At 42.1% G+C, this 22,616-nt stretch overlaps 2 protein-coding genes across 2 annotated transcripts in view; one reads left to right on the forward strand and one right to left on the reverse strand.

Moving 5' to 3' along the window:
• The window catches only part of LOC306814396 (putative COBW domain-containing protein 7), a gene marked incomplete at its 5' end in the record, with an annotated part of 373,307 nt that overhangs the window by 89,732 nt on the left and 260,959 nt on the right, over positions 1 to 22,616 (forward strand). The gene's annotated exons all lie outside the window — the stretch shown is intronic.
• DMRT1 (doublesex and mab-3 related transcription factor 1) overlaps positions 1 to 22,616 on the reverse strand; it is a 55,977-nt gene that overhangs the window by 13,680 nt on the left and 19,681 nt on the right. The window contains exons 3-4 of the mRNA XM_079330055.1: positions 19,743 to 20,026; positions 10,418 to 10,580 (exon numbers count right to left, since the gene is read on the reverse strand). Of these exons, the coding sequence (XP_079186181.1) occupies positions 10,418 to 10,580; positions 19,743 to 20,026 (447 nt within the window). The remainder of the gene's footprint in view (positions 1 to 10,417; positions 10,581 to 19,742; positions 20,027 to 22,616) is intronic.

The following is a 22,616-nucleotide window of genomic DNA, read 5'->3' on the forward strand; positions in this document are numbered from 1 at the left end:
AGCTTTCTGAAGCCAGTATCCCTATGACAGGGCATCACTTACTAATATCAGAAGTCTGCAGCCTAGTAAAGTTACTAGAAACTGAGCAGATACATAAAGCAGTCAAGCTTGTGACCCTTTGATTTTATATGCAACATTCTGCTGCCTGAAACCACTACGTTGTAAGTGACAGTTTTACTATCTACCCCACTAATTCAAGCCACAAAAGTAATGTGTCCAAACTTTTCCCTCTCAAAATAAAAGGAGTAAAAAAAAATTTCGTAACTAATACTTAACACTTTTATCACCACTGCTGTCACCTCCTGCCATCCTCTACCCTCCTTCCTCCCTAAGAAACCTCACCAGATTCTCTGAAGCTTCTGGTAAAGAAGTAGGTGAGATTAATACTGGATCATTTAACTAATTATGAATACAAATAAGACTAGAATGCTACTGGTAAGCCTGGAAGCCTCTATACTTGCAAGATTAGAGAATCTGAAGCCTTTACCTTCATTTTGACTGTAACAGACTCAAATATCAATTTTACAACTGGCAAAGTGTTGGGCTCTTTTGGATAAATGTAACAAAAAAGCCAAATAAAATTAGTACAAATAAACACATTCGTGAAAACGGTTCAGAGCTAGAAAAGTACAATTTCATTGCAGTATTAGCACTCAAAGCAAAAACAAGTATAAGAACTCAAAACAGGTGAGGAGGACAAATGGAGTACAGTTATCTCTCCTGTCTGGTAGTAACAACGACAGTCCCACTCCTTTTTCCACTTCCGAACTGTATTTAATAGCTGAGCACAGGTCTCCGAAATCTAAAATTAAATATAACAGTACTTCAAATATATCTTCCCCTCTGGTTGAAAAGTCAGGCAATAATAAAAACAAAAGACTGCAGTGAAGATTCCAGAAAATGACAGCTTTGTTTCAACCTCAGAAGATAAAGCAGTCACAGCACTGAATACATAGTGAAATATAACTTAATTCACAGGCTTTGCAGAACAGCACTGAAATAAAACCATCCAAAATCATGGGAAGCATTTAAAAACTTCACTTCTATCTCAAATATTTTCTTTCTTTTTAACCCATTAACTACCATCAAAGTACTTAACTTTTACTAAAGCAAGTTATTGTCCTTGTCTGTAAGCTAACCAGCACAGTATGCTTCCTACTTTATGCAGCTATTACTGGTTAACTCCAGGTGCTTCTCAGACCACCAGATGCCCAAGACAGCACATTTATCTCCAAAGACTTAGTCTCAACTTACTTATACACTAAGTGTCTTGGTTGTATTTTGCACTGACTTCCCACTTACATAATTAGACAAAGGCATCTACTATTTTATCCTATTCTCGATGACCTTGTGTCCACACTGCAACTGAAAGGACTAACACAAGCAGGAATGGCCAATCCCAGCACGTGGCCAGATATACAGTAACTTCTGTCGTTTTTTGTATTTTAAAACTTCTGCTTAAGTTTTCCCCAAATATTCTGTTCAAAGCTTCACCTTCCAAGCTCTAGGAGACATTCACAAACAAAAACCCCCACAAAAACCAAATCTCTTCAGCTCTGTGGTTACCAGCCAACTACTTAACTTCTACTGTAGATAGAAAACTCTTTGAAGAAAGGATTTCTTGATAATAAATGGCTACTTCACTGAAGAGGCAACACTAAAATGCAGCACTTCAATAAAATACTTACTAAGAAACAGCATAAACGTAAGACAGGGTCCCATCAGAGAAATCTGTGAGTGTATGCAGTCTTTGTATAGAGAATGTGCATACAGAATGTGTATGTGTATCTATATATCCATATATATTGATATAGGCACCCACACACAAGTGCAGGTATGTGTACATTATATATATTATATATATAAAGCTAACTTTCAGTCCTCAGAAAACAAAAGCTATCCCCATATAACAGCCAAATTCCTACATAACTCAATTTCGACATCTCATCTGGTGTGAACTGCACTCATTCCTAGTGTAAACCCCAGCGCGCTCTGCAATGATATACTGTAATGTCACATCGCAATCTGGATTTACTATAAAGGGCTGCTGACGAGTTTCAGAGCAGTAAACATTGCTGCGAGGTGTATTTCACACTGAGCTGGTTTTTATGAAGAACACTTCACCGCCCAGCCACGGCACCCAGATGATGAATGGTGAAAGATGCATGACAAGCTTCATCATTGTTTGTAAATCTTAACTGTTCCTGCTCACTAACTCTGCAGGCAATTTTCAAAGACAGCGGCCGACAGAAGGACAGCACAGCTTTCCTGAAGGTTATTCAACTTGTACTTGGCCTGAGCTATGCCTGTGAGGAGCACTGGAAATAAACTCATCAGCTACACTGAATCATAGAATTAAAAATGTCTGATGGGCAGGCACACTGATGTTGCCAAATTAAGAAAGCCTATCAAGTAGCCTTGGTATCTGTCCCCTACCCTGTCCCACAGGGTTACATACATCAAGTTCAGGGAACATACATCAGTGTTATTTACATATGCAATATAAGTATGTATATTTATAAATAGAATTAATTACGGGCTGTTTGGTCCTGCTCCCAACATGATTCCCTGTTATCCTGTGCAGTTACATACAGCACTCCAACATCCTCCAGCAACTTTGCCCACTGCCTGTAGGAAAGCCTCTTCTCTTCTGTTAGAAGTTTGCTTTTGTGATAGGGGAAAGGAAAAGACAGAAAACTCACAGCATGCAAGCATGGAAGTGGGAACAGATGCTACCCTTGTTTCCCCTGAGATAATTCTGGGAGCAGCACCACAGATTGCAACAACCACTTGAAAAGAATCACAGTTCAGCTTCCTGCATGCGGCAAGGCCAGCTTACTCTACAGAGACTTAGCAATTATTTTTTTTTCTCCTTTTCTTTAGAGGTCAGTAACAAACACTTCTCTTGCTAGAGTTTCTCACAATCTCTACTTTACAAGCAGAAGAAGCTGCAGAAGAACTAGCTCAGATGTAGACTCACCTGAGGTGCAAAACTGACATGAACTGCAAGGTGGTCTAGACAGGCTCTCACACTGAAAAGATCATAGCTGAATATGGAGTTCTCTCTTCTCTTAACCAGACAAGTTACAAGGATGCAACTGCACATTAAAGAAAAGAGGCCAGCAGTATCACTGTTAACAATTACAAACCAGGGTAATCACTACTGTCCTGACAAGATGGCTTCATTTGTTCTATAACTGTATAGAAAAGTCTGATTTCTGTCATAAAATTTCTGTCACAGAATTTCTGTCACAGTGGGAAAACTTCTGTATCCAGAGGTAACAAATTCAGAGCATCAATGCCATACCAGGTGTGAAAGAAAGCAGCTCAGTGGACAGTGTTGATATTTTTCAGAGAAGGACCCAACATCCTCTAAAGCATATGGCCTCATCAGCTATAGTAACATCCACCACCCACCATGACGTAAAGAGCAGTTCATACGTGCACAAGGTTAAGTCCAGGGGTGCAGTGGGTACAAGGCACTGGTCTCTCAACACATGGCTCTAAAATGCTCGTAACTGCAGGAGGCACTGAGAAACCTCCCTCTGCTTAGAGAATGTACAGCAGAAGAAGGAAGGTGTCCTAGGAAAGCTAACAGAGCCATTATGTATTCCAGGATAGCACCCTGGCAGTGCACAGAGAGATGCTGATGCCCTATTCAGGACCCAGTGCCACATGGGCAGCACCATTCTCCCACTGCCAGCTCTCTGCTGCACCCTCAGCAAAGCTATCCTGACAGGGATCAATGAGACACTGCAAACTTCTTCTCATGGAAGGAAACTGAAGAAGTAGAGATTTTGGCAGTACACATAAATGCATTGCTTTGGATCTGGCACCTGCCTGGGCCAACTGTATCACTGATTTAAGTTCCCTCGTAATAGAAGGACTTTCCTCAAACCCTTGTTTTACCAACTCAAAGCCTGAAACTCATAACAAAACACAGGCTTCTATTTAAAAAATGCTGCATCCTTTGATCCACACAGAATACTAAACAATGGACAAACACATCCCATGAAGAAAAACTCTTTTTCCAACAACTATGCTTGCATATATGGTTTTGCAGGTGTGGGGGGAGACACAGTGGCAACTGCTGAAAGTTCAGGTTGTCCTACTCTCTCTGGCTAGGATCATGAAAAATGACGGCATTCCTACACAGTTTCCATGAAAGCTTGAAATTCCTGCTAGGAGATGCTAAAGCCTCAGTCCAGAAATATCTATGTTTCTACAAAAACAAGTGGAAACCCTTCAAAAATAAGAGGTTTTTTTCCTACTACTCTTGAGATAGGACCAGTAGCTGCTCCCAGATCAGACAGCAAGGGTTTGTCAACATGAATCAGCAAAACCTGTGAGTAAGAAAAAAGTCATGAAACAAGCCTATGGTTTGCAGTCATCCAATGCAAAGCTGCTCTGTGTGCTTCTGAGTGACCATAACATAAATGTTGCATTTAGAGAAGAAACTACTAAAATGAGCCTTTTAATCAGGACTGAACTAAAGAAGAAGAAAAACAATCAGAAAACCCCCCAAAAACATGCTTGTTTTACATTACTTTTAGGAATTCCATTCAGACATTAAAAAGTTATTTTAATACTGCTCAAATCTTCACTAATACAACCTCCTTTAGAACACAGACAATTAATTTATAAAAAGATTTCCACACAGAGAAAAATAAGCTTATACTGAATGTCTTACATTCTCAAATGTATTTTGACAGCTGCCATTACAATTATTGAACTTATCAAGTATTCTTAATACTGTCATGAATCAGGGTTAGCAACTCAATCAGTTTATATGATACAAAAAGGCCATGTTCAACAACTGTCTGTTCAGCTACATCCAAAATTCAAGTTTTTAATGACAATGACACACATTAAAAAGTCATTTGCCTAAAGAGATCTATAAAACATTGCCATGTACATGCAACATAACTAAAGTATGCAAAAATGTAATACAAAATCTGCTCACCACCCCTGTAATCAGTGCCAAAGGGAAGCTGCATGCATCATAGCCACTGGGTACTGTAAGAAGCAGAAATGAGAATGCACAAAAAACCCAACAGTTGCCTCAAGTTCAAGTGAACCATGCAAATGAACTGTTTAAGATCTACAGATCTAGATCCTTACCCTTTCTCTTCTTTAGTGTTATTTCAAAATCTATTGCTAAGAGTTTGATGTAAAATAGTAGTGGAAACTAGAGTCTGGAGTTTTCAGCAAATGCTGCTTGCTCTTTCAGTATTAAAGATATATATTCTTGAGCAGAGGTCACTTTTTAATGAAAAGATGCACAGACACACACACATACATAACACACAAGCTAAATACAGATGAATTTCTGGGTGCAAAATTTTATCCTTCCCATACACTCTGCTGCCAAAACCCTTCTAAACTCGACGAATTCTGGTGATGCTCTCCAAAGAGGCACAAAGAAAAGGAGTTATGTCTCACAGCTGACAACACCTGGGACTGAAACAGCTACTCTTCAGCTTACATAAATTGTGGCTAGCAGGCTGACAGAGGAGAATTTGGGCTATTTGCTACAATCGCTTCCCAATTCCGAAGCACTTCATCAGTGCAGCTTTATTAGTGCATCTTCCCACCTGGTCGCAAATTAAGAGCAGAGAAAGGCAAGGCCTTTTGCTGTTCTTTGAGACAACTTCTCAGCCATATCCAACTGGCCTGCTTTGTTTGCAGTGTCATCTTTGTAACTTTAATGCTTGCAGAAAGTAGTTCAGATTCAAGGAAATGGTCTCAATGACCTTTTGCTTACCAGGACTTCTTGTCCTCTCTGAACCTACACACAGGTGCCACCTGAAGTGCCACCTGTGGCTCTGAAGTCTTACTTGTTTGTCATGGCATTCACTTCTAGGACATATATTCATGCAAAATTATGATATACAGGAAGCTGCAAAAAAAGGGGAATAATTTTGGTGCACAAAAACCCAGTTGGGAAGAAAACAATCTTTCCATCTCTCAAGCATGTTTCTAGGGCACATAGCATTCCTTGCATTCCAGCAATGCTTTTGTCAAAGTGAAACTTTTTATCTTAAGCAGGGGAACTGCTTCCAACATGCCCTTTCTTGTGGCACTACTGGAAGAGGTGCTTTACAGAGCGGCTCGAGTTTGGCCAGGCTTCTCCCATGGCTCAGTACTGTTGCTGATACAGCATCCAAGCACAGAAGCAGGGGTGAGTCTCCAAATGCAGATTCTGGAAACATCTGTGTCGCTTCACTTCCTCAGTTGTAAAACTGGGAATACCTGCTATTTGAATTCTAGAGAGGACTGTGAAAAAGTGTTTTAGTGCTGGAAGCTGTTATGCTGACACAGAAAACCTTTTACCAGAAATGTTCTTCCTCATAAAATGCTTGCTTATTTACACAAAACTGCTGATGTTCTCTGCATCGAAATACCACCTTTTCTTACATGTCTTTGGGAGAACTTTCAGACTCCTGCTTAATGTTCAAGCTGCAAACACAGCACTGCTCCAGTGCTTCATTCCTTGCATTTCCAACACTCATGACACTTAGGACAGGAAAACAAAAAATTCAAATCTGTTTAGCAGCTGGAACAAAATTTTAAATGCAAGACATCTTTTTAACCATAGCCAGACATATGGTGTAATTATCACAACATTTCACAAAACGAGGACATAGAGGAGGTTTTGCTCCATGCCAGCTTTAAGACCAGGTAACTACTCTAAAATCTGAAGTGTCTGCAGATAGATACAGGGATGTTTACCCTTTGCATCTTTCTATTCGAACATTAAATTTTTCTTCTGCTTTCCCAAATCCAGTAAACACTTCCATATAGCTAAGCAAATGCTGAATTTCCATGTGTGGAAATGGGACCCAGACTGGGAGGCACATACCTTGCATGTGCTTTTTTTGCTCTCTCAAACCAAGGTCTTTGCGCAGGTTATTTCACAAATATAAATGCTGGAGAGGCTGACTGAAAATCAGTGAAAGGTGTTGGAATATTCTGTAGTGAGCCAAATCTAAGCTTCACCCACAAAGAAAAAGTATGCAAAGTATTTGGCTTTTGGAGATGAATTCTGTTGTTTTGTCCCACTCTCACTTCCCCAATTCTCAACTTGTCTTCCAAAATTGTACTTCTGCATGTATATGCACAGTACTTGACAACATTCTAATATGTATTTTCCTCCCATTGTCTTTGTAGAAAAAACGAGCAAACATTTTGCAGTACTGAGTATAAAATACCCCTCCTACCTAGAAATTACTGCCTAAAACTTGAAACTTGGTGATTGAGGAAGCCCTCTACAAACATCCTATTCTGTTTGTCACTGGTTTCTCACCTTTTTTCCCAGCTTCTGCTGAAAGAGCAGCAGCTGTGCTTAGCTGGAAGCAAAACACTTTACTTGGAAACACTTCAGACTGCAAAGAGATTGACCGATGGCACTTTGCCACTCAGAAAACATCAACCCATTACTATATGCAAGACACTGTGACATGCCATGATGGTCCTGTACAAGGGCTAGAAGCTTCTACAGACCTTCAAATCACTGAAAGAAAGAAAGTGTAAAACTGCTAGTTCATCTCTCATCCCTTTTACTGCAACTGGTCTAAGCAGGCAGTTAACTCACCAGAACAAAAGTAGTTAAATGGTCCCACTCAAATACCATGACAACACATGAACTGGAAAAGCCTCTATAATGCTGAAGCTGCAGCTGAAGTGAGGGTAGTAGACTGTATGCGTGATGTATCTAAAAAAATCAATTATTTTGATGGGGAGCTCTTCTAAGCACATTGTTACCTTCCTCAAAAATTTCTGAGTTAGCAGTACATAAGTGTTTGCAGAGATCTTAATAATATAGTCACAGGTTTGCTGCAGGAGTTTAGGTAAAGTTACACAGCAAATTAGAGTAGATGATCCTAATGTTCCCTTCTGGATCTAAAATCCATCAAGACATATTTCTTAAAAGAAAGGAAGCCTCTGAGCATGATTACCACTTCAAACATACAAAAGAAATGAATAAAGTATGATTTGCTTCTTTAAAATGCACTGGAGTTGTCTTCAACAAGTAGCAACCACTAACCCTGCAGAAACACGTCACTTAGGCTTCATAATGAAGGAGTCAGGCACTGGACAGAAAGCTCAGACCAACAATCAACAGAGAAATACTTAAGAATGTGTTTTTTGTAGCAGACAGCAACTGCAACATGTACAGTCAAAACTTTGGGGAAACAACTCACGCTCTTTAATATATGGGATCCACTCAAAACTCACACAGGTGACAATAGAGGCAAGAAACCTCTAACCCTCTAAGGTCTGTGGAAAGCACCAGACGAAAAAATGTCATGGAAGAGTAAATAATATATTTCCTGGGGATATTATTTTCTCTGTAGACAGAAAAATTAAAAACATCTTCTCCAAGAACATGCCTAAGAAAAGAGAAGATACTGTTGGCTATGATCCTGCTCATGGCTTCAAATTTCTTCCAAAAACATTGGTGCCTCTTTCACCCACTAGCTCCCTGCTATAGAAAAACACTTCTTCAGAGTCTGGAAAATGCTGTTTGATCTCAGTAAATTACATCTCACTGCTTGTCGGTTTCTGATTGATGGTGTAACTTAGGGAACAATATCTGTGTGTGGAATAGTGTCTGGAGAAGCAGTCAGGGATTATTGAAAATACAGTATTTATGCAGTTTAAAAATCAGTGGAACATTGCGTATAATTTTTTTCTAGAGTGATGAAAAATTACTGAAGTGCATTTGGGAACAAAGGGTATAAGGTCTTTTGTCTATTTTTAAAAACACTTGGCTGGTAAGACTTCTTAGTGAGTTAGTAGTGATGGATGCAAGAAAAAGTGTCAACTGCAGTTGAGCATAAAACCAACTGCTTCTCCAACCAATGGGCAGAAAGGAAGACGTCACTGTTCAGTGGTGGTTAGAAAAGAGGGAATAAAATAAAGTTGAAGAAAAGAGATGGAAAATGAACCAAGGATCACTGATTTCTCTAAGCCATTTAAAACTACTGGAGAAGGAGGAAAAGTCTAAGGTTTCATCACACCATGTGTTGTTTCTTCATCTATCTAACATGTCACAGCTAGCTGGAAGACTTTCAGAAACAGCCACCATGGAAGAACAGCCACCTCCTCAACAGAAATGATTTTGGAGTTAGTGACACAAGGGCTCAGTGCTGACTGACAATAGGTATGACTTTATACACACTTCACCTTCCAAAACATCATTTGAATCCTTAAGGTCCTGCCACGACAGAACCATATGACACGACCGAAACAGGCACTGGTCCTTCAGCCACAGAAAGACCATGTCTGAGAACAATTATGGAACCTACACATAACACATCCTCCCACTAGACAGAAAGAGGAGAACACTGATTTTGATGTAGAAGGAAAGAGAGGCAAATGAGGATGGATGCTGTTATCAGAGCTGTGACTCTGTGAAATGAAACAACCAAACATAAACAACCTACTAAAACTTGGCAGGTGTAAAGTGAATGAAAAAAAATACTTCCCCCAGACCATAAAAAATTAAACTGCCAAGTTCACTGATTGATACAGAGAAACAAAACATGTAAAAAGCTTATTGTCCTGGCTCAGGATGCCTTTGAATGCCAGAGAGTGTGAAGTTTTTGTTGTCTGTTTCTCTTATTTCTCCAGCATCAGTTACTGACCTGATTCAGTGATGGAGAGACAGCTCAGTGGAGTTAGATTACTCAAGTAGAGCTGTGTTAACCACTGTGTTAGCACTGTCTGCTAGTAAGGGAGTAAGGGAACAAGAAAGCTCAAGAAACACTGTCAAAACCACAGGGTAAATTCACCAGTGCTGCAAATTACTGCGGGTTACAGTAATCCTGAGGAGAGCCTGAAACACAGACTGGAAAGAAAGATTTATCTGCAAGTGGTTTTAAATTAAGTAACGTGGTATCATGAGTTAAAAAAAAAAAAAAAAAAAAAAAAAAAAGGAAGCAAGTTGGAAAAAGGCTTCATTATTATAGGGCTGGGATGCAGGAGTAGTTCCCACATGTGGTTCAGAAAAGGATAGCAAACGCTCAGTGGGAGACCTGTGGAAAAAATTGCAGCATTTCTGTGAATAAAGGTAATTCTGAGGTTGGAGCAAAGATTGTTATTTACTCCTATGAGGGAGCCAGGTGGTATGCAAAGACAGCACCTCAAGTGCTGCACAACTTAAGAGACATACGTAAGTGCAGAAGGTACAGCTGACTGGATTCCTCAACCATAAGGCTTCTGAAGTGCAACACTGTGTGACTGTACACCATCAACCTTACTTTGCCACCATACTACATGCCTTCCAGAAACCAGCCACTGCCTTTAAAAGACCTACTTTATGATGCTTTGCTTCCTTCCCAGCAGCAACTCACACCCCCTGGGTGCAGGTCCAAGGCAAGGCGGTGCCATGCACCCCAGAGGGTGCACTTACCTCTTGCTTTTGACTCCGAGGAGGAAGGGATGTCCTCAGAGGCCAGGATCTGGGGGAGGCACATGGGAGCGCCAACCCCCTGTCCCAGGTAGGATGCAGGTGGGTAGTAGGAGCACATACGGTACTGGGAGCTGACAGCGTGGTGTCTCTCCATGCCCTTCACCTGTCAAGAGACAGAAATGCAACAGCAGCCTGTGAAAGTCAAGCCCTTGTGCCATGGGGGCACCCTGCTATCCCTCCCCTCGACTCCTTCATGGCTTTGAAGGAGGTCACAGTGGGTGCACAGGAAGTAAAATTCTGACATGCTGGCCTTGGGTTTTTGATTTGGTGGTTTCACAGTCTGTCCACACTGACAGGTGATGTGGTGTGAGATGCGATCCAGTAACAGACCCAGCAAAGGCTGCTTTATCTTACTGCAGATGGAGATGCATCTGGCACACAAGCAAGTACCTTTCACTGCAAGCAGCTTCCTGCCAAGCTTATGGCACGGACAAGTGTATACACCTGGCCAGTGTCAGAGGTGAAGTGTGCATCCAGCTCCTACACCTGCCAAAGACTAACCCATCTCAGATTGCCGGTAACTGCTCTGCCAGGGACCTGCTGTACGGCTAAGGAGGACAGTCCTATCGACCGACTCTCACAGGATGTGCTCCATGGAGTTGAGTGGTGACACACACGAAAACAAGCACACTGCTTTTCTCACAACACCGTAAGATGGGAAAAATATTTTCCTGAGTTACTGAAAAAAAGCATGTTGTGTTTAGACTACACACTACTTGCGAAACCACAACTGGACACCAGCCAGCAGGTCTGCCATGTCAGCACTACATCCACCAGATATCCCGTTTCCTTTCCACAACTGCAGCAAAGTGGCAACACTCAGACATTGAAGTTTATCCTAGTCCAATGCCCTGATATCATCCAAACTGATCTCCTCAGAGGAGTGATGTGTTAAATTTTGTGTTTTATGAGAGAACTAACAACTTACTATTATCTGTTATAAAGCTCTACAATGTGGCCTCAGTGCTTCAAAAATGCAGCCAGAACAAGATTAACATTTTCAACTGGAAAGATAAGACTAGCTAGCTTCCCTAAGTATGCTGGGAAGTGAATGACTGAAAGATGGAAAGTTTCTGGGCAGAGACAGAATGTCAAAAGAGTTTTGTACCAGTTATCACAGTAGCAGTGCTAATAATAATGCACATGCAGCTATGTTAGTTATCACACAGCATCTATAAGCAGACGTGCTTAACAGCCTTTTCAGCCACATCCCATCTCAGGTCTGCCTGCTCCATTGTGACTTCCTTGGGTCCCAGCCATCAGTGCTTGGAGCCCCACCCCTCAGCCCTTCCCAGGCTGCAGAGCTCAGAGCCAGGGAGCAGGGGAGGTTGGAACCTGCAGTACCCATACCAGCATAGCCACAGGGTCAGGTCCTGGTGCTACCAGCACCTCCTAGAACCACCCCAGAATGCAGTCACCCCCTTGCTTTGCAGCGTCCCTGTAAGAATTCCATATTCATTTTCACATGCCTCACTGCAAATGATGTGGCCCTATTGGTGCTCTCTGAGGCATGTTTGCAATGAGATTAAGTGCACAGAGAATAGTGGCTGTTCACAGGAAACAAAGTGTACTGATTTCTGACAGCAGCACAGCTGCATACACTTACTTGCACATGTACTGAGGGACTTGCTTTTAGCCTGTGAAAGTTAAGAGGTTTCTAAACAGTAAATTGCTCTTAACAAATTCCATGAGTCATCCTGAGGAAGCCTGAACTCTAAAGAACCACTGACATTGCTTCTCCTCTTCTGCCAAAGGGCACTCTCCTTTTTGGAAACAAGACTCTCTCAACAAAACCTTGCCATTGTGCAATACAAAGTGCCCAAAAAGCACAGTCCAAAGGGCATTTTGAACGTGCACATCTACAAAGCTCAATAGCCCTGGAAGCACTGGGGAAAAAAAAAAAGTTAGCAAACTCCTCTTTGTCTGCTGTGTTGCACTGAGTCTTCCTTCCCTCTGTGGGGCACAACAACACCCACAGACCTCACATCTCCACTTCCTCCTTGTGCAAGGCCATGCATGCACACATGCAACTGTGAAAATGCCTGCATGAGATTATTTCAGCTGTAACAAAATGGAGGGATCACTCCCTGGCACTGACTCGATCCTGCACACATCTCCCCTCCCTGTAGAGTGGATGCAGTGATCCGTCTCCTTTCAACGCCTTTTTTAGGGGTTTTCTCCATTTCTTAAAAAAACAACTCACCTAAAATCCCTAGATGCAATGAATTATTACTACTATTATTATTAGTGTGTGGTACTGGCTAGCAAGAGACATGTTTTATAATCTTATTACCCACACCAAGTCTATGAACCACAGTTCGACCGACAGCCAGAGGCTTGGCTCTGCAAAGAATATGCTGTGTATTAACCACTGAAGAAAATCTAGAAGCTTTTGGTTTTGTTTTATTAAACTGTTTAGAATCCACACCATAGTAAATCTGAACCATAAGGTTTCCTTTTTATAGTGCTTAGCAATCCTATTTTACAGTAACAATAAAAAAACAACCAGTTGTAAAAATTCTTGACCTCAACACTGCATTAAAAAGGGGGCTAGGAGACCACTACCTCATGAGAAGTGGCATTTGGTCTGTATTAACTCCTGCAGCTCTGTAGAATCCTTACAGATTTTTGTGTGCCAGAAAGGGAGATCAAGACAGCCTTGGGGAGGCCCTGGAACATTCAGATTATTTTCAATCTGGGACAGTTCAGCTTTCTGAATGCTACAGTCAGGTACCAGGTTTAAGATCCTGTCCTAGGTCCCATTCAGGGGGAATGCTGGGGTCATGCATGGACCACAGGAGAATGCCTGGCCTTCCTTCTCCTACCTCCCTTGCCCTTTCCACCCCTACAACAAAGCTGAGATAGGCATGAGCCCCACAAACCACTCTGGTTTGTATCACTACAGGCTACATGACAAAAGAACAAGGCACGTTTTAGATGAGCAAGAGCTGCAGAAGGGAATGGCATGCATTAGTCTTTGGCAATCTGAGGGCAATCTGAGCTCCCTTCCAGCCACACACTGCTTGTGCCCTGCTCCAGCTGCAGCATCCACCAAGTACCTCACAGACTTCAGTGTGAGACACATCCCATCTGGGCAGCAGTTGGCCTATGCAACATTTACAGGCTCCCCTGAATTGTACAACACAGCACACACTCAGTAACGCTTTAAAACATGTACTGCAAGCAATGGTAGGATGCTTACAATTCAAGAACAAATAAATATGGTGTGACTGGAAGGCCATGAGTGCATTTCGTCCCCTGAACCTTGAAAAGCCACTGTGAGGAACTGAGAGGCTGCTACAGTTTGCCCTTGCACAGATAAGCTGGAAACAGGACTTGTTCTTCACTGAGCAATGGTCAGTGACACCCTTCAGCTATGTCCAACAGTGACAGCACACGCAGCAAAATCCAGGGAAAACATGAGGAAAAAGCTCTTGCATCAGACCATTCCTGTAAAAATCCTTTCTCAACAGCTGGCGGAAGACTACATAAAGCCCAGTTCCTCTTCCCAAGCTTCTGGCAACATCTGCATAACCTCTACATTTCTTCATAGAGAAAGAGTTGAGAAGGTGGCCAAACCAAAACCAGGAAGGTGCCAAAGCAGGCACCAATTCTGACTCATCTCTCTAGCCTCAGAGATTAGAAAATGGTCCTGTCCTTCCCAGATATTTATTTAGGCAAAACATCACACGTGTAATTTATTTGCAGAAGCTGCCAGACATAAACTCCTTGTGAGCACACCTGATATTTCAGCAGTTATCTTCACACTTTGCAGTTGATCCTGACTATGGGGTTTGTTTCCAAGAAAAACAGGAGGAGGTCATGGATGCTACTCCTGGGTGACAAGAGCTACAAAAATTTCAAAGCAACACAGGAGATCAAAGTGAAATCCTTCAGCTCTGCCACATGATCTTGGCCAAATCTCTTCCCCCAGAATTTCCATCCCTTTATTTCACCCATGACTCAGCAACAAACTTACCAAACTCAGTAATTACGGAAACACCAGAGAAGCTTAAAAAGTTTAACACAGCCTCCTCCTTCTGTCTTGATCTTAAAGTCAGTCTTCATGGGCATAAAACTGCATTTGTGTCATTGCTTGCAAACAACAGAATTCACAGTTTGGTTTTTGGCATGGGCAAGAAGGCAGCCACTGGGCAATGAAATGGAAATTCAGGCATCAGCAATCTCTCCTCTGTCACCTGTGAGCTGTCTAACTGTGGCAAGTTATTTAACACCTCCCTGTATCAGTTTCTGCAGTTATAAACCAGGTTTGCTGCTACTCTCCCACTCTGCAATGTTATTCCTCATGTGCTGACCCTTCACATCTACTGCTGCAGTCATACTGCCCAAAGTGTTTCATTCCTAAAAGCAAATAAGCATGTTTTCCAGCATAAGGAAAAAAATGAGTCTATGATACCCTGCCTTGACTTACTTTGATTCTAGCACAGAAAATACAAGACACATCTATATCTGTCTCTCCTTGATAGACAAACTTAATTAACCTTTGCTATTCTGTTCCAACCTATTCTTTTAGACAAAGGCAGTGACCCATAAACAATATGTTACCATCAGAATCTCAACTGCAGTGACACCTAGAGATATAGCCCTATCAGCAGTATTGGAAAATAAACCACTTAGATTAGCTCCTCCAAGAAATATGGATTGCATTCATGTCACACATGAGCTGTCAGAAACATTAAGATACTTTTAGCATAAATCTGTAGTGTGAAGGGTATGTTATGAATACAGTACATAATTCACTGCATACACATAAAATTGGGACTGTCTTGGGTGACTTGCACAATGTGTATATATTTACACACACATGCACACATTTTACACTGACTTTTGGAGACCAAGACTGCAATTTCTATAAGAGAGACAGGCTTTTTGGAGGAAAAGCTGGTCCACAAAGCAAAAGCAGGTGGCAAAGGTTGAAAAGAAACATCCTTTTTTACTAGCAAGTGTCTATTCTTCAAACTCCTAGCTGTCCTATCACAGCCACATTCTTCTGGATTTAGTAAAAGAGAATTTTTCCAAGTTCAGTACTTCTAAGAAATCCTTAAAAAACAGTTTCCTACATCAGCAGTACTACGTATTTTATTTCTAGATGGTAAATGTAAATCCCACATTAGAAAATAAGTCAAAATTTCCCAGTTTCTCACAAGTATTTTTGCTCTAAAATTGTGCAAGGAAAGAACAAAAAATTTGAGGTTCTAAAAGTGAGAATACTGGTAAGGTAGGGTAGGGTAGGGTAGGGTAGGGTAGGGTAGGGTAGGGTAGGGTAGGGTAGGGTAGGGTAGGGTAGAGTAGGGTAGGGTAGGGGAAAGAAATTCTGAAATGTGTCCAAAACCTCCACACCACCCTTAACCTTTCCCAGGAGCAGGATCCCTGGGGCTATCAGAATAACCAAGAAAAAGCAGCCACTAGTCCCCAGGTGTCAGGACCAGTGCATCTCACAGATTTTTAATGCTTTAGCTGTACGAAACAGAAGTTTTAATATTTTTTTGGGATGATGTTGACTCACAATGAGTCCAGATTAGACTTGTGGTGTGGATCACATGCCAGCAGCTTGTGAGCTTAGAAAATCAAGTGTGATTAGATCCAGGCATGTCCATCAAGGTTTTACTTTTGCTGTGATAGAAAATGCTGCAATCACCTCATATTCTCCTACTGAAGTGAGACTAGTTTCAGAAGCACCAACTTTTAAGTACACCAACCCACTCTGACTTGCAGTACTTATGCTGGCAAACTGATTTTACCCTTAATTGGATAGAATGTACACAAATTCAATTACAAGAGCTTCAAGGGAAACTCCAGATGCTCACACAGGACTGCAGTGAAGGAAGAGGTACAGTAACCACCAAATCTGCTACATTTCCTACCAACTTAGGCTTGTCTCTTCCTCAGGTGCACTACCAGACATATATGATTATCTGCCTTAGAGCTGGAAGGAGCAGCAGAATATAAATGACCAAAGGAGTCTCAACCAAAACAATCATCTTCATTACGCTTATCAAATCACAATGGATACAGCTTCTGGTGTGACTGTATATAGATGAAGAAAACCTACAGAGAAATACATAAAACATTTGTACCTTTATGAATCCACTCAAGCATACCAGCCTCTGCAAAGAACAAAGACTAATGAAATCTGACATTAATCTACATTAAAGATTCAGTGATTCAGTTTATTTGCCAATGCTCAATGATGCATTAATCCTCATCTCATCCCACACACACTCACATGTTTCCTCCCTGGCTATTCTCTCTTGCTCCCTAAATTCTGAAACAGCAGACAGCTGGGCTGCTCAAGGCCTTGTCTGTGTCCGGAAGTTAAATATGCAATTCTCCCTCTGTGGTTGAAGTTAATCTAGGATCTGTGAGCCTTCACAAAGTGAGCCTGGAAAAACCAGGTGTCTTGTCTACCCACCTTAAACCAGAATACCTTCCCAGGGAACACACTGGTGGTGACTTCTACCAAATAAACCCTCCTGTGAGCTCACACCTTAGCAAGCTGTCCTAATTTGGTTACAGCAGGCACTGCCCAGCTATGACTCTGGCAAAGAAACAAAGATCAAAAACTTTGATCAAAATAGTTACAGCAATACAAGTCAGGTAAGAAGATGCACTCCTACTGGATTCTGGTTTAAGAAAGCTTATACATGTGAAAAATAAATTCATTCAGCACAAGCAACCCAGCAGAAGTCCCTGTGTAGGTAACAGCTACATGTTTCCTCTGAGGAGGATAAGTATGCACAAGTTTGCAAGCAAAATCTCCTGAAGGAATAAGTAAGGCGTGATTCCTCTTTGAGGATCATGCTTTGAATGAAAGTCTCCTTTAATTCCTTACTGTGCTTGACAGAAAAGCTCATTATGACTGTTTCTGTGCTCTTCCCTTGCTGGTAACCTGCAAGCACAGAATTGATGTGCAGCAACTGAGACCTCGTCCCCCTTACACAAACCATCTTCAGTGCCACACAGGGTTTTACAACCTTGGCATCACTGCACCCACTGCCATCAAAAGTTTTCTAGCATCTCACTAAAACTTTTAATGATTATTTGTGCAGTGTTACGCTGTTGTAAGAGTATGCAAACCCTATGACTCAGAACTCTTCCAGCAATAACAATCCCACCTGCAGATCAATCTGAGAAACAGCTAACAGCTTGTAAATTACATAACACTGACCTTGAACTACACCCTGCCCTACTGCAGAGGAGAAGTGGGTCCTCGTTTTTGGACATTGAGAAGTTGGAAAGACATCAATTCTGCAGATTGAAAAGCACCTTTATTCTCTCTGCTCAGACTTCTAACCAGAACAGCACTGAGGTCTGCTTTTGAACACCAAAAGGTCAGAGAAATTAACATCTTAGATGTGGTAGGTAATTAAATTCACATAAAGGTGAATGGAATCATGTGATTTATCCCACAAGAAGCTGCTGGTGGAAGGAAAACTGTCCTTTTTGACAACAACCATGTCATTTTTTTCCTGATTTGCTCTTCAAGATCTCAGTAATTTGAACGGCACTTTAGCAGAAGTCAACTTTCTGCAGGGCCTGAAGAGAATTATGGAAACCACACAGTTTATTTTTATTTCTTTAAGGGGTGGCAAAGGTTCCACAAGCAAAAGGTGATCTCACAAGTGAGACAGAGACTCTCTAAGCCAAGACTATTTTATAAATTACAGTACATGACAACAGAATCATGAGGACACCGCATCTTCATTCCAAGGTTTAACATTCTTAGCTCTTCCTCAAACACTCTGTGCTAGGTGACGTGTAGGACTAGCAGCCAACAAGAACATTATTTTCACAAGGCAAATGTTGCCACCCTTCACTTGTGATGATGTCTCCATGCATCAGCAAGCTAAGTGCTGCAGATTCTTGAGAAGTAACCTATTTGAAATACTCTGCTATACCAGGCTAACCCAATCAACCAAAATGAAGGTGCTGAAAAAGTACTTGGCACCTCACCCCATTACCATGCACAGAATCCTGTAACTTGCCTTGACTAATTTTCCCCTTGGCCTGGTGATTGAATTAATCAGCTGGTGAGGATGCCATCAGCTGGGAAGGTGCACCTTTATGTATCACCATCCTAAGAGAAGAAAGCCCTCACAGCATGGGCTTGCCCCGCAGAAGGAAGAGAGACAGCTCTTTATCACATACAGCTGTACTCACAGCAGAAAAATGAACATGGAATAGTGACAAATTGTAATTGCAGTAATTGGAATCATCACCCTGGTGTTAGTTTCAGCTCCTCGGTATCAAAAATTAAAACGCCCTTTCGGAGCTGGACCCTGTGCAAGAGAGACTCGGCTAGAGAAACTGTCTGTCAGCAAACAGGGTGACCTGTCTGCTCACTTACACAAGGAGGTTTTGGTGGACATTTCATTGTTGAGTGGTTTCACAACACAGCCTTTGCAGAAGCAAAGCCTGCCCTGTCTTGATGCTCTATAGAAGAGGCCTGCCCTCTCTGTCCTTACACAAGGGACACAGGCATACACACACTCAGAGGGTACAGCCTTATCAGTTCAGTCTCAGACAGAAAAAGCATCTAGGCAGTCCAAAACCAAACAGCCCCCGAGTCACTGAAATGTTTCCACTTTGCCAAGAATCCCCCACATCGGCAGATTTCCCCTTTTTCCAGTTTCTGACCAGCGCTGAGTTGAAGGTTATGATTATCAAGTCCTAGAGTGAGAGGGCCTGATTTGCTTTATAACCTAATGAAGTACACAGAGCTGTGGTTTGCACCTCCCAGGTACTGCCCATAACTTGAACTACACAAGTCAAAATCACAAGCTCTGCAGCTACCATTGCCAGAACACACAACTAGCAGTATGCCACGTCACATTCAACTGACTGCAACTAAACCATTGCACAACAGCATGGTCTCCTAGGTCATCTCAGTGCCTCAGATGTGAATTATGGAAAAAAACCCACGTTTCTGAAGAGGAAATCCTCCCAGAAATTACTCCGGAGACTCTCAGGATGTTATGTTGGGCAATTGAGTTGGACTCTTATTTTTTTGGAAAGTAATTCATAATCTACTGTCACATAATACAGAAGATAAAATCAAGTTGGTGCCCTTTGTGCTTGTGGCAATTTATCCATACCATTATCCCCGTCCAACTATGTAATTGCTTTGTTATGCTGCACTGCAACCAACCATTTTGTCCAACTTTCTTAAAATGGGCCTTAATGCCACCCTGGAATATGATTCTGGTTTTGCACTGCGGTGAAACCAGCAAAGAGGAGATGATACCTGCCACTGTTTTCCTGACTGGCTCGGCATGTATGTTGCTGGGAGACTTCGAAGGCTGTTCTTCATGGCTGACCCTACAATCGTACCCCCTGTCTCACTTGAGGAAGGCTCACTGGCCACTGCCATCTGGTACTGGGAGTAGTTGTACAGGTTGTTATAACAAGGATACAGGGACGGCTGGTAAAAACTGCTGTAGTAGGCGGAGTCCACAACCAACTCAGACGTGCTCTCCAAGTGCCCTCTGCTGGGGATGGAAGGGATGTCCTGAATGAGCATCCGTCCCTCTGGAAAAGAAAAAAAAAAAAAGATCATTATCTTCACCTTCTAATGAGCTACTACTCCTCCCAAAGGCTGGATAAAGAGTGGTAAATAAGAGATAGAAGATGAAAGCTAAACACTGCTGAGTGTTTGGTGGAAACTCAAGTGGACCAACAACTACTCAGAGTCTAAGACTGCCACCCACACACACCACAGATTGCAAAACACCAGACAAAACCAACTGCAGGTAAAGACAATCTGAATCTTCAATCACTATCAATGATTTACACCATCTAGTTCAGCAGTCCACTACTACTTTTTAACCTGTAACAGTGTGCCAAGTCTCTTGTAACTCTCTAGAAGAAGAAAGGATATAGCTACAGAATGACTCCTCCCAGCCAGTGTACTGAAGGTGAGAGAACACTTTCTGAACATGTCCTCTAGAATGTTCAGCCCTTGGTGTAACAGCCCCGACGCAAGAGAAGCTGCAGAACAGCCACATGAACAGCCAAGGTCCCAGAAACTCACACACTACCTGTGTGCAGTAAGGTCCTCAATCCCTGCTGAGCCTTCATACCCAAATTTAGCTCCTGTACCTACAAAATCACAAGAGATCCTCCCACCACTAGAAAAAGAGGAAGAAGAGAAAGGTATTGATAGTTACTTGCTGCATGCACTCTGGAGTGCCTCCAGACCAGGGGTTACCTGGCTGCACTCCACACAGGTAAGGTCTGTCTCCCTCTCATTCCCTAAGGTGGGGATGCTTCTCAGACAATGAAAAACCATGATTTCCCCACTCCACTGTCAACCAGTGCCTTGCAATATTTGCAAGCATGAAAAATGTAAGGTGCTTGTTGGTAGTATTGCACATCCAAGCTCTCTCTAATCAGGGCATCAGTTACATTGCCAAAGAAAAAACTGCCACCATCTTATACATACATTTCCAAGATAAAAAATCAAACATCCAAATCCCTCCATATCTGCAGCTCTAACTCTAGTTCGCATGTCTGTGACCCTGCCTTGTAGTAGTTCTCTGTAAGGAGCTCCTCTTCTTCCCATGATGTTGTCCAGCTGTTTCATGGAGAAGAGAAAAATGTGGTTTAAAGCATATGGATGAGCTCCCAAAAGCTATTGGTATGGACATGAAGCAATATGGGCAACAGGTACACAGGAAATAACAGCCCTAACAGACATTTCAGGCAGGCCTGTTTGTTCTGATCTTTCTCTTGGTGTACCTGTATCTTGGTTACTTATCTGTAGAAGGAGTATGATGGCATACCAGCTTCTCAGAGTCATAACAATGTCCACAGTACTGTGTATTAGCTGCACACTAGATCCAATCATCACCTTTACTAATTATTGCAATTTACAATGCAATTCTGTTTCACTCCTTCAGTTATAATGAAAGCTTTCTGCAATCACGGATTATCTTCTTCCAAATCGCTAAATTATACAGTGCCCTCATTCTGTTCTTGCTGACATTTTGTTGACATCGATGAACTATTTATTAAAAAAGACTGTTTTATGCATCCTGCACCTGGTTCTTTTGCAGAACCATGTCAGCTGGCCTTGTTTATCTGGAGTATTCCTCAAATTTGCACACAAAACTAAAGTGCCTGCAATGTCACAGAAGACTTTTCAGAATTTTTTCACTTTTTTAATTTTTTCAGCTGCTCTTATTCTGTTTCTGGGTAAGACTCTTATATTCTTTTTTCTGTGTCTGATAAAATTGGAACTTAGACCACAGGCACATCACAATCTTGACTCCCCTCCCTAAATTTACCTCTTAAATAAAGTTGCATTCCAATTGCTCTGCTGGAAATGTTGCAAAATAGAAGCCAAAAGCAAAATCCTCCAACACATTCCGTGCTGGGTTACAGATTTCACATGAGAGAGACATGCAAGGCAGTCACCTGCTGAACTCCTCACAAGGCTACATTATGCTGCACAAATGCACGATTTCCTCTGAAATCTCTGTAGTGTCTTTTGATTTATTATTTTAGTGCATCATTAGAAGGGCTACTACTCCCCATTAAAAATACTAATACCAGGAAGATGAGGTCGTTCTACACCTACATGATCTGGGTGACAGGATCAAGATTATCCTCAGCTCACAGACAACACTAAGTCAGGTGGGAGTGTTGATGTGTTGGAGGACAGGAAGGCTCTGCAGAGGGATCTGGGCAGGCTGGATCATGGCCCAGGGCCAGTGGTGTCAGGCTCAACAAGGCCAGTGCTGGGTCCTGCCCTTGGGTCACAACAACCCCAGGCAGTGCCACAGGCTGGGGCAGAGTGGCTGCAAAGCTGCCACAGGAAAAGGACCTGGGGGTGCTGCTGACAGCAGCTGAAAATGAATCTGAAATTAGGTTGTAGCCAGGTGAGGCATGGACTCTTCTCCCATGTACAAAGTGGCAGAATGACAGGAGACAGCCTCAAGCTGTGTCAGTGAAAGTTCAGGTTGGACATCAGAAAGAACGTTACAAAAAGTGTTGTTAGCACTGGAATGGGCTGCCCAGGGAGGAGGTAGAATCATCATTCCTGGAGAGTTTCAGGGAATGACTGGATGTGGCACTTAGTTCTATGGTCAAGTTGACAAAGTAGTGATGAGTGAGAAGC

This window comes from Erithacus rubecula, assembly GCF_903797595.1.
Source record: "Erithacus rubecula genome assembly, chromosome: Z".
NCBI classification, from domain to species: Eukaryota; Metazoa; Chordata; class Aves; order Passeriformes; family Muscicapidae; genus Erithacus; species Erithacus rubecula.